The sequence below is a fragment of the Cinclus cinclus genome, chromosome 3 (assembly GCF_963662255.1).
Source record: "Cinclus cinclus chromosome 3, bCinCin1.1, whole genome shotgun sequence".
In the NCBI taxonomy this organism is placed as follows: Eukaryota; Metazoa; Chordata; class Aves; order Passeriformes; family Cinclidae; genus Cinclus; species Cinclus cinclus.
This window is the reverse complement of record NC_085048.1, coordinates 33662502-33675898: the sequence shown is the minus strand read 5'-3', so window position 1 is coordinate 33675898 and position 13397 is coordinate 33662502. Positions and strand designations below refer to the sequence as shown.

General features: G+C 35.7%; 1 protein-coding gene across 1 annotated transcript in view; it reads right to left on the bottom strand.

Moving 5' to 3' along the window:
* Positions 1-13397, bottom strand: part of DOP1A (DOP1 leucine zipper like protein A) — a 59724-nt gene that overhangs the window by 45224 nt on the left and 1103 nt on the right. Inside the window, exons 2-3 of the mRNA XM_062489838.1 lie at positions 3243-3434; positions 1931-2112 (exon numbers count right to left, since the gene is read on the bottom strand). Of these exons, the coding sequence (XP_062345822.1) occupies positions 1931-2112; positions 3243-3380 (320 nt within the window). The 5' untranslated portion in view covers positions 3381-3434. The remainder of the gene's footprint in view (positions 1-1930; positions 2113-3242; positions 3435-13397) is intronic.

Sequence of the window (13397 nt, the reverse complement as noted above, 5' to 3'; positions counted from 1 at the left end):
CCAGAAGCACCTCTGCATAACAGAATGTTAATTTTGCCCATATTGAACCACATCACAATGAAAATAGTACTTAAAAATACATTTTCTTTGCATTTATTAAGGAACAAAACAAGACCAGATAAGAACAATTTGAGGAGATTTATAGAAATAATTTTCTGAAAAAAAAAATCATGGTGTTTTATTTCAGCAAGTAACCTCGAGGTAAAATTTAAGCTATTTATACTGTTAAGTGGCATCAAAGTATATATTTACTTCATAAATTCAGCCTGAAAACACATTCTAAATCTGAAAACAGATTCTAAAACAGTAAAACCTATCCACAATACTGTTTATGAAACAGCCTGACTGAAAACACTGCAAGTATGTTCTGAAGTTACTTGAATGTAAGTTCACAAGTTATAAATGTGATCTCCTAAGAAGTTACATAGATACTAAGATTATATTTGCTATTGCTACTAAGTATCACAAACTACTATACAAACTGTACCAATAATCAAATGCACATGAACACAAGCCCAATTTTCAAAATCATTGAGGACTCAGGTTAGAAGACCCTGACATATGAAGAAGAAAAATCAAAGAACAGTAAAAAAGGGTCTTAAAATGTACACCTAGAAATCTGCTATTAATTGTCCATGATAGAGGGAAAAACCCTACCAAACTCATTCCAAAATACAAGACTTATGGTAAAAATGTTTTTTGCCTTTATCTGTTTAGCAGAATTTGTCCTTGACCATTGTCAATTGGCTTATTTTTTTCTACAGAAAATGTCTTTTTGTTCAATAAGCAGCCCACTAACCCACAGTTATTCTTTGTAAGGCTATTATTAACACTTCCAAGATTTGATGTTCAGACACTGGCATTCTGCTTTCATGACAAATACTGGAATCTTTGATAATGCCTTAATGTGAGTGTCTGTCTTTGCACCAGCAGCAGCAACAATAGCTTTTAGTTAGATCATACAAGGTAGCATTTTCCATTACCCTAGAACTTACTGTTAATGAGATCTTGCAGCTACTGAATCACCACACAAGCAAAAAAAAACGTGAGCTATGAGTTCACAGTGACTTTTAAAACGTGGAAACAGAGAACCAAAACACTCCCCCCTCTGTAATTATATATAAACATCGTGACAATGCAAGACAGAAGAGCTAATGTTAAGGCATACAATTTCTTTCCAAGCATTAATGCACACCTTTCCTACCTAAACATAATTCTATTTTATCCCACTATTTCTCAAGCTGATAAAGTTTTAATCAGAACAGGATAACAACAGGAACAGGTAAAGATTACAAATCACATGTGACAGTGTGCACACACCTGTCTATTCATTATATAATAAATGACTTAATGTCTTGCCCATTCCACCCAATCAAAAATGTACATCTTGTAATGGAGGTTTAGGAACCATATATGCTGACTAAAGTTAAATTTTCAAGGTTATCCTTCCTTTTCATTATCATCAGCTCCAGAGACTGAGAAAAAGTTTGTACTTGCTCCGCATGCTAACAAAACAAAATCTTTCTGTTTTGTTACTTGATGATAAAGTTTTTTGCAACAAACTATACTGAGATTCTTTTCCAAAACCACTTAAAAAAAAAGATATAATGTTAATACAATGAGGAGTTAACATTTCAATTACTATACAAACTGTACATACAGACAGAAATCTTTATTTCAATAAAAATAATAAATTCCAGGCTTTTGTGCACTAAAATCAGTTCCTAACAAAAACTTAGGTGATCTGTTTATCTTCCACTATGCAATATTCAGCAGAAAAGTACTAGGAAAGCACCAGCAACATGAGGGAAAGAAATTGGCTCTTGATTGATTCTTGCTATATAACAAAGTAATACTGCGAATACAAAATGCAGGAAAACAGAAAGATCTCAACTATGCATTTGGAACAGAGTTGTTTAAAATACTGTACCTGTAGAGGAACAGATCTTTGGCCAAACGCTTGGGTCCAATGATTTTAAAAATGATCTCATATGTTTCCAGCGCCTTCCGATGAACCCCTCCTGGCAGAGCTGGATGCAGACATTGTGCCAAGCGCTTGCCTATTGTCAGCTTTTTGGGTACTACCTGGTACTTGGCGTTGTTCTGTAGCACCTGGTAAATCAGCACATGAAGAAAAACAGCACAAAAGAAGTTAAACATCAAATGCAAATTTTATAAAGGAGTTCCAAGACATGTTCAGTAAATCACCACACAAATCTAAGTTACAATAAAAAAACCCAAAGCCATTAAAATCTACCGGGGAGCTTTTTCTTTGCCATGTTTTTCACTTGTATACTTGTTATAGGTGAAATTGCCAAGGCATTTAAAACTTCACTTGTAATGGGCTTCTTGCCTACAGCTTGTCCATTTGTCATTTACTCATCCATTTGAGGAAAAAGCTACTATTTCCATTTGACAAAATCCACTAGCACTAGCTCAAAGACTATTAAAGCATGGGTCATGAGTCCAGAACATGTTTAAGAGAATGCAGTAGAGTGAAATCACATACAAAACTTCACCACTGTCTGAAACTATATAATCATTTCAGGACTGGAAAACAGAGTTGCATTTACATTTTTTTACTTCCCCCCCCATCATAGCCTCCACATTGCACAAACATGCAGCAAGAACTGCTACAATTTAATAAAAAAATAGAATGAAATGGGAGTTTATACAAAATAATGATGCTACTTCCAATTATACTATCATTTTCCTGAGTGGGGCTGCCTAGAAACACATACAATTGACTAAAACAAGATTTTTATGGATATCAAGATCTGTATTCATTTATAAACTACTATTAAAGATTACAATTGTATTGCCCATTAACCTCAACTGTTAAAATGAATCAGAACGATAATATTCTCTGGTCCATGAATGATTTGAGCTTCATTTTAGTACCCATGCTTCATGAAACGACTGCTGATATTCATACCAGTTAGTATTTTTCACACTATTTCTATAACACTGAATTGTATTAGAAGTAAATGCTACTAATAGAAGAGATGTTGCATTTATTTCCACCAGAAATGTAAGTAACTTCTCCCTTTAGTTACAAAGGGTTCAACTCCAGGTCTCAGAAAGGTGTTTGATTTATTTGCTCCTTGCCCACACCCAACATTTGGCTCAGACTGCTGAAATATTTGCAAGAGTATTAGATGACTGGAACCTTGCACTTCTGTACAGTTCACCAGTACCTTTTGCAGTTCCTGAATTTTTTTAAGAGCACTTGTCAGGCTTACCTTGTTTAGCTTCCCAAGTGCTGATATTAAATCTGCCCATTCACTGGAATATTCAAAGTTCTTTAGTGCTTTGTCAACAGCTGCTACATAGTTTCTGTACTTGGAATCAGTCAGTAGCTCCAGCTCCTCCGTGTTCATCCTCCCACAGTGTCCCCACTAGAGACCAGCTTGCAATTCATGTACAGACATTACCTATTCAAAATATGAAAGAAAAAAGCCCTGAAGCAACTGTTCCCAAGACATATTGTTAAAATATGTATAAAAAGCACTACATTTTCCTCAAAGATACAAAAAAATCTGAAATCAGGATACAAGAAACAATAAACAAAAGCTAAATTACTGCAAACAAATATTAACAAATATTTAACATGTGTCCAACATCAAGTCCTATTAAAAAACCCAAATAATAAAAATCACATCACAAGCCAAACAAAAATCCCTAGAAAATTAATGCACTGTCTCTCCCAAAATGCACTGCTTGTTCTAAACAATGCAACAAAGTGATTTTTTGTTTTCTTTTTTTTTTACTTCCTCTGAGTCCATCATCAGAAACCCCCACATTTCAACAAAACAGCCTTTTTGCAAACAGAAGACACAAATCTTTCCAAATCACTTCCAAGCAGAAGACAAAACTGAAGGATACATACAACAGCTACACACTATTCAAGAGGACTTCTGTGCATCAACACTTCCTTTTACAAGACTTGCTGTTCTAATCCAATGATGCAACTCTACTTCGTTTTTGTATTATTGTCATCCAAGCACAACAAAAGTACATATTTACCAGTGTCCTGTAATCATAGGCTTTTGCAATTTACCCAGTGTATTTTCATCTTGTGGTAGTCTACAACAAGTAATTAAAATATTCTAGTTCCAGAACACCACTCTGTACTTTTATAGGTCATGGACTACTTTTTTTTTTTTATAACAGAGGGTCAATAACCTTTTAAAATAAATTAGTTTTTAGGGCTACTTTCACCCCAAGTAAATACAACTCAGTGAGAAATGCTACTGTAGCACGTCTGTGAAAAAGGCAGATTTGGTGCCCCTTTCAACAATGGGAGTATTACTGGGGGAGACCTTTGGGATCTCTTTTGTACTTGGCTTCAGAAGAGACTTCACATTTAGCAGATACTGTTCTCTTCTGTCTCCATAAAAGGGAACTGGAAAGAAAATTGTGTGTAGAATCAAAACAAGTGCAGGCTGAAGCATGACTGAAAAAACCAAACAAATCATGGAACAGGTATAAAGAAGTAGTATTCACCAGACTGTCTTCCAGGTATGATAAGGAAAGTTGCAAGAAAAGAGAAAAACAAGAAAATGGCAGACAAAATGAAAAGAGCTGGATAGAAGGAGTGAATAAAAAGGCCAAAAATTACAAGGTTTCTGCACTCTTGATTTTGATGGCAGAGTAATAATGACAAATTGTCTCCAAGACAGAATAGAAATGCAAACCATTATTTAAAAAAACACATCGTGAGTGTCAAATTGATACATCTTGCAATATCTCACAGGTATAAAGCACTTAGATATCACTTTCAATTAAAAAAAACCAAAACAACAAAACCAAAAATATTTCATGTGGTTTCGTTTTACAATAACCATTTTTTGATTAAATCCCAAAAAAGATCAGGTTTATTCTGGAAAACCTGTAAAATGCCAACAGATTTCTCAGAGACAGTTGCACAACCGCGAAAGTCTGATCTCCAAAAGTGAAATAAAGTATTAAGACTGAACAAAGAAGAGCCAACATCTAAAACCAGCACAGTTCCAATTTTTCCAGGCACAATGGATGGAGAAAAAACTTGACACGGTAAATAATTGTTTTTGAGTGATGAATGCATCAGAATCCTTTCTATCCAGCTAAAGCATAAATGCAACCACTTATAGCTGAGTGAAAGACAGAGCTCTGTCTTCCTCAAGTGTTTGAAAGACCTGAGAGCTGAGAGTGGTCTCATAAAGGATCATCAAAGGTTAAAGAAACCAGGTATAGCACAGGGTTAAACAGACTTAAAAAACTTTCAGACTTAAAAACTAAACAGAACAACCCTTAATTTTAAAAACTAAATACATTAACATCTTCAACTGAATAACTATGCTTTTAGACAAATCTACCACACACTGGCTGGGCAAATGTAATCATATTAAGTTTCATATGGAGAAGAAAAAATATACTGTTTTCTTACTACTCTACAGTTACGATCTCGTTTTCCTATCTTAAAAAAGTGGGGTTTCTTTTTAAAAAAAATTATGAAAATAATTTCTTGCATACTTTTTCCCAAAATGAAGCCTCAGTTTTAGACAAATCATGAGCAGCCATAATAAGTGAAGCACCCAGACAGGATACTAAGTAAATGTTACATATTATTTTTATAAAGTTTGGACTACTTCTATTCTACAATAATTAAAATTACAGGAATGCCAATTGTTATGACTTCTCATACATAAAAAAAACTTGTTTACTGTGGCTCTTTGTTTTGTCTACAGACATTCCACAATGTAATTTTTAATAATTTCGTATTTCTAAAATGTGTTCTTATCAATATTTTCCTGTTCTCCTCATCTATAACAAAAATACAGATTTAAAAACATTTGATTTTACAGCTGGTATTTCAATAAAATGTAAAGCTTGGTAGTGTCTATTTCCTTGTAAGTATCATATCCTTATTCTTCCACGGTTTACTACTTTGAAAAAAATTAGATAAAAATTAAAATTTGATAGACAAAAAATAAAGAAAAATAGCATTTTCTGCTACACCATCAGACAGCCCAGAAAATAAAGCATTTATCTAGCCATTACACAATCACCATTTGGCATGAGGGCCAAATTTCCTTGGAATGTTCTTTATTTGTTTCACTTTTAAAACAAAGATATGAAGAGCACCATCCTTTGGGGTTTTTTTTTAAACCTTTCTGTACACCAGATGAAATGAGCCAAGCTTCTCAGACTGAAGGTTAAGCCATTCTCATGAGTCTGACATAGGCAAACACTGACCTGTTAGATGGCCATGACTTTTTAAATGGATGCCAAAAAGGAAATATGTTTTCTGTCCCAGCAAAAAGCTCATCAATAAGGAAGAAGCTACCTAAGATACACTAAACACTTCCAAATAATTTTGCATAATTATATTAAAATCATGATTGCAGAAGCAGGTCCTGACACTTAATACCTTCTACTTCACCTTCTAGTGGAGATTAAAATACGGACACCACATGATTCTGGGTACACCTGGATGTCTGTGGAATCTTTGCACATGACTCTGACAAGGAAAGCAGGGGTCTGGGGCTGTGGATCTTCTTTTGCTGGGGATTGTGCATAGTGTGCTCCCAGAGCAGCCTTCAGTTCCCTCCACTGATGAGGTGGCATTGGTTTTCCTCCAACTCATGTTAAAACAATACTGCTTCAGCTGTTTCCAGAGCAAGTGCTCATTCTTCTTATCTCTTGTACCTAGGCACCTTCTGTCTCACCTCAGCATAAACAATTCACCTGATTAAGAGGTTCTAAATGTTTTTCACTGAAGCCAAAGGAATGTAGAGAGGAACAGCAGCTTCATCAAATCAATTCCATGAATGCAGCTTGTATCTAGATTCTGTTTTGATTTAATCATAAGGTTATAAGACTTGATTCATAAGCTCTCCCTTATCTACTTTACCCCAAAACTCCTCTTCAGGTTCGATTTGCTACTATTCCACTCTTTCTTTTAAGCATGAAATAATTGCTCTACTTGTGTGCTTCACACCAATCTGCAATACAGGTTCAGTGGCTGACTGTGGAACACAAATCTGCATACATCAAGTCACTTCAAGAAATCTCAATATTTATTTAGAGCACTGCAGGCATCTGAGCTCACAAGCTTGCTCCTTTTAATTCCTCAGGGTTTCTGCTTTGCAATGCAATATTCCAAGGTGTTTTTTTTAATCGTGTACCATTTCAAGGGTGGCTATAGGATGCACAGTAAAAGAACTAGTAAACAATTAAAAAGCAGATGACAAGAAATTATAATTTCATTGTAGTGCTATTGCTTTTTAAGTCATGTATAGTGCCCACATTTTAAGACAGCAACTGCAGAAAAACATTTGTATTTAAATACTCAATACAAACACAGATTTGAATACATGGAAAGCAGAAGCCTTGTCATTTGGTAAGTTATGCTTTGCTTCCCTTCAGAAGCATTTAACAATATGAATAGCAAAATAAGTCCTGCAAATCCCACAACAGACTCTACAGATAAAATTCAAATATATACAATACATACATTCTTCTATAACTACATATAAAGACTTTCCAATTACAGCTAATTACTCTGTTTCTAGATTTACTTTCCAGTCTCAGAATTTTTCAAACAGAAATCTCTAAAATCTTCTGAAGGATAAGAACCATTAGAGCTTGTTATTTTGGCCAACTGCTATTCAGTACAATAAAGAAAGAAGAATCTCCCCCATATTACATAAACAACAAAAAACCCCAAAGAATCCCACCTACCTCTATTATTAACTGTAATTACCCATTATGCTATTAGCAACCTGCAACAGTCTACTACACTTAGTAAGATTTATTATTGTGATTAATAACTTCTCAGTACACTTTTCTACCTAGTCATATTCACAAGTGAACATAGCACATTCCATTTTTCCACAGAAAAAAAGTAGCTCTGCTTTATGTATTCAAAATTCTTTCACAACAAAATTAAATTAAATCAAATCTGTATAATAATCTGTGCATTACTCATACTGGCAATTTCTAAATCAACACAAGATGTTTTCTTGGGAGTGATTCCCATATGCAAAAAAAAAAAAAAAAAAAAAGAAAATAACTAAAACCTAAATGCAAGAAAACCTATGGCTTGTACTACAGGTTAGCTTAGGTATCCAGCTGGATGTGCACCCTCCTTACTTATGAAGCTACAAAACAAGGTGACTCCTTATTACATAAAAAAATCAAACTGCCAGTAAAAAGGAACTGAGTGTTTTTTTTCCTTCTTTGGCATACTATTTACAGAAAAAAAAGACTGGAATAAACCTATCACTGAGCAGATAGTACAAGTGATGCAAGTACATCAGGTATGCAAAATGTTTTTTCTACTATTTCCATCGTATGGTCTTCCAAAGAGTGGCTTACACCAGAGAGGCCTTCATAAAGAGGAACAAGCATAAAAATTCATAAGGAATATACAACAAGTCTTCTAAGGACTCAACTGCTCTGGTTACTCTACAAATTTGTAATTATAAACAAACCCTATGCTATTATGCTATCATATGCTTTAGAGCATAATTTTTCTGGAATAGGAAAAAAAAATCAAATCTACTTGTCAGACTTTTGATTTCTCAAAATCAAAACTGTTTAAAGTCAGAGGGGAGAACAAAGTGACCCAAAGACTTCTCAGTGTCATTGACAAATACATATTTTTTCCAACTGCTTCTTAAAAACTGAATTTAGGATGACATTTTAACCCTCCTAATCAATTCCATTTTATTATGCCTTCTCAATATATAACAGGTCAACTACAAAACAGTTTCATATACTGGACTGAAATTCTGATTTTGCCTCCAGACCCACCAACAGAACACTACTGATACCTTTCCTTTCAGCCCTTGAGCACTATTGCCTGCATACTGCTCAGGACTATCTTAGTATTTCTGGCAAAGTATAACAGACAATCTTTTCTAGTGTTAGGTACTTTTGCACTTCATGAATGCCAGAATCTTACACTAGAGTGTCTACTTTTAAAGTGTCATTCTTCATGAGATCAAATCAAATATTCAGATTTCACAGATCTGAACTTACATCAGTCAGTAAATGAAAGATGATGATTTGCATCTTTCTTAAAGCTCAGGTCAACCATTAACTAGAATGTTTTCTTCTCATTAAAATAACATTCCCCCATTTTTCCTTTCTTACAAAAACAATTTCTGAATTCTCTATGTAATAAATTATAGCTCAATCAGTGATCATTTTACATCCAAAAATCAACAAAGCTCTAGATAGCCTTGCTGCTTATTCTAAATTCTGCATAACATCTAACACATCTTACTAAAAAATAGATGGTAATTTAAGTCAGAATAACACAACATAGAGAAAAATGGGAAAATGCTTTTTTGAAGTTGTGGCTATTCTTCAACACTTACTTTCAAGTACTTTTTTTGTCCCCTTTTCCACCTTTGTTGACCACTGTATTTAAATAACCAATATTTCAGTCTAAATCTAGAACTGGTCATTATTTCCATCATATTCAATTACACATTCAAAGGAAAAAAAAAAAAAACACCAAAAAAACCCACCTAGAATTTACCATACACTCAATTTGAAGTGTGTTCAGAGAGTTGCCTCCTTAAATTTTATTTCATCCCAGCTCACAGAGTTACCATCTTTCCACAGAAATCTTAAATTCTGGCAGCAATGCATCCATCAAAGAAGTGTAAACAATTTGATTAAAGACCTTTTTAAAATAATAATTTAATTCTCACAGCTGGCATCCGAACAATACCAAATATTTAAGAGGTTTTTCAAAATCATGAATTAGAAGGGATCTTAAAGTGCATCTAGCTCCAACTCCTCTGCCATGGTCAGGGTCACCTTCCACTAGAACACGAAATATCATCTCCTACAGTCACCAGTCACTTTCACAATGCTGAACCAAACAGAAACAAAATCCTTACTCTGATGTGTAACACTGTATATCGTGTATTAACTACTGCTCCCTGAACCAAAAGAACTGTTGCCATGCTCCAAAAAACGGTTGGCTTGCTCCCTGAGCTGGTAGGGCTTTTTTCAGCTATCCACAATTACACATGCAACATCATACAGCATGAGTTCTCACCTCCATAAAGAACTCCTGAGACTGAATATTAGCAATTAGGCTGCTTGGGCTGCTCTACACAGGACATGGAAGGTATTTACCTGGCACAGCCACATCCCAGGTAACCACAAGTCCAGTGGGTTGGAAAAAGCGCTATCGCAGGGAGAATGAGTGTTGTGATGCGAGTGCAGCCGCACCCTCCCTGGGGCTCCTGCACCACCTGTGAGCACCGTGGCTTTGTGCTTTCCCAGTTCCACAGCAGAACTCCCAGCTCTCACACACACCCACTGGGCCCTGGAACCACTGCCCTCCCTCTCAAGTAGTGCTTGGTAAGTACATGACATCAAATAGTTACCTTCTCTCCAGCTGCCTGAGCACAGGAACAGGACAGGCTTCCTAAAATAAACTGCAATTTATTTCCACTTTTGTGTGTTTCAGCCTCGTGCCTTCAAATGAAAAGAACCCTCTCTGAAAAGAATTCATTTTTAACTAGCTAGCTTTTCTTTTCCAAGCATTTATTGAGAGGAAACTTACCTTGCTTTTTCTTTTTTTTTCTTTCTTGCATATATTTTACTTTTGTCCAACCAGTAAGTCAAATTAATATGTAATGCATTTAAAATAAATAGATAACCAACAACAAAAAAGCCACAGCAAACACAACAATGAAATAAACTCAAACCAGAATCACTTCATTTACAGCTATATTTGTACTACACTTTTGATTTAAAGGAGAGTTTGCCAACTTCAGGATATTTTTCAGCTTAGTACACAATAAAAAGACTCAGATGAGGTTCACTGTCTTACATTACACTTGCAGTACTCCGTACTGAGAAAGAAGCTTTGCTTCCAGGGTCATGCTGTGCCCTCACATTGAAACTTCTCTTGAAATATCCTTATACACAGTTGAACACAGAATCTACCAAATTAACAACAAAAAAATGGTAGCCAGGTAATTTCTTCATTTATTCTCTGCTCACAATAGCCTTTCATTTATCCATACCCATTGTTCTAGTATGTAGCTTCAGGTGGGTTTAACATTGTCTCCAAACAATTCTGATAGGTCTTTTCACAAAGGCATATCAGAAGCTTTTTTATCCTTATCCTTACCTTACTTGGATAACCTAATACAATGCATTTGGGCAAGATTTTGTCCATCTTCCTTTTTTTTTTATTATGCCCTGAGGTCTAAGGTATTACTAATTCATTAATTTCAATGAATTTCTATAACCTTCTGATTTTAATTCTGAAACGGTGTCATATGCCATGCATATAACTCTGCGTTATCTAGACTGTGGTTACATTTTACAATGCAACTGGTTTCCCTGTTCCAGAGGTGGATTTCAAAGGAATTTGTAAATTAGAATCCTTTTCTCACTATTCTGAAAACAGTGCCTGGACCAAAACTTTTTCACTCTCCTTACCCTCAGAAGTAAGACAGAAAAGACATAAATAAAAGGTTAAATTCCTACAATGTCCACAAATGAAAAACCAAGTTAGAAGTCAAGGAATGATGCTTTGCCTAACTATTTTTTAATGCTTATACTGAACTACAAGTTTCTGATAAAAATAGAAACGTGTTGACCAGTAAAACTATTCACTGCTTCTCCTTGGTGCTTTCTTTTCATTTCTTGTTTCAGTTACTGGGAGAAAATGGTTGATCCTGCAGTGCTTCTTCTCCATGGCCTCTCACAGGGGAACATATCACTTACTGTTTCTATTTATTATTCAGCTCTTTTTCAGAGCAACATGGTTATTAATCTGAAAGACAATTTATGTGCATACAGAAAAATTACTTCAATTTTTCTATTTCATGCCTTAGCAGGTATCATTTAGTGTAGCCTCTTTTCTACCTCCTATCTTTCTCAATCTTTTTCAAAACAGGGTTTTTTAACAACATACTTCATATCTCTTCTTGGTTCTCTTCTACACACTGTAGATTTAACACAATACAGCTCCACTAAAGGAAAAACAAAACAGGAAATGAAAAAAAAAAAAAAGAGTATCAATAAGCATTTTTGAGCCAGCCAACCCAGAGCAAGCACTCATTCCTAGCTATGCAAGAAGACACTAAAGATGGACAGCAGGAATGGCAGTCAAGAGAACTAAACCAGCAATGAACACATGGAAGTGTCCTCCCTGTATTCAAACAGAAAACAGTTAAGAGATTACAGGCTGAGCCCACTTACACCAGCAGAGTACAGTTCATTTTCTCCACAGCAGCTAGGAGGGAGCTGTTTTGGATTTGTGCTAAACATGGCTGATAACACACAGATATTTTTTGTTATTGGTGGACAGGGTTACACAGAGTCAAGCCCTTTGCTACTTTTTTGTACTGCCATGCTGGTGAGCAGGCTGGAGGTGCACGGGAAGTTCAGAGGAGACAGAGCTAGGACAGGTGACCCAAAATGGCTAAAGGGATATTCCAGACAACACAACATCATGCTTAGCACAAAAAGAAGGAGGAAGGGGGAACATTTGCAGTGATGGTGTTTGTTTTCTTCCCAAGCCACCACTAGGTGTGATGGGGCCCTGCTCTCCTGGAGAGAGGGCTGAACACCCACTGGCCCTGGGAAGGGGTAAATTCATTCCTTGTTTTGCTTTGCTTGTGTATCTGCTGTTTTCCCTATTAAACTGTCCTTATCTCAACCCATGAGTTTTCTTCCTGTTATCCTTCTCATTCTCTCCCTTGTCCCACAGGTGGGGAAATGGGGCTAGGCTGCTGGCTAGGGTTGATCCACAGCACCACCTTACCTACACAGTTTGCTGTGCCTGTGACAAGCATTTCTAATGGTCTGCATAGCATGCCACTAATTTTACACAGGAAAAGCACTGCCTCTGTTGTGAACAGAACCAGCCACTCAAATGCACAGCCACTCCAGTAATGAAAGATATAAGATACCTTTTATTTGAAAAATGCTATTTAAATATCTACTGTCACAGGTGCTACCAATAAGTTGGGAAAGCAAGACATTCAGTGAGATAGAAATATAGCCCCTCCCCATATCATTTCCAGTCTGCTTAGTTTCCAAAAGTGCCAATTATCATGCCAATGAAAACAAAATCATAAATTATGTAAATATTCTGCCTGTTTTCAAACTGACATCCTCCCTCATAATGTTCATATATATGCTATATTGAAAATCACTGTACATTTTGAATAATCACAATATTTAGCCATCACACTACTAGCAAAAGGTCTACTATATGCCACCCCATTTCTGAAAAGGTACCAACATTAAAAAACAACACCACCACCACAAAGAGAACAAATTTGATAGCCAGGCCTGTTTAAGTATTTAACACAGGCCAAGCCTTGGCAGCAAAATGAAAAGGCTAGGATCCTCAATATCATAATGTG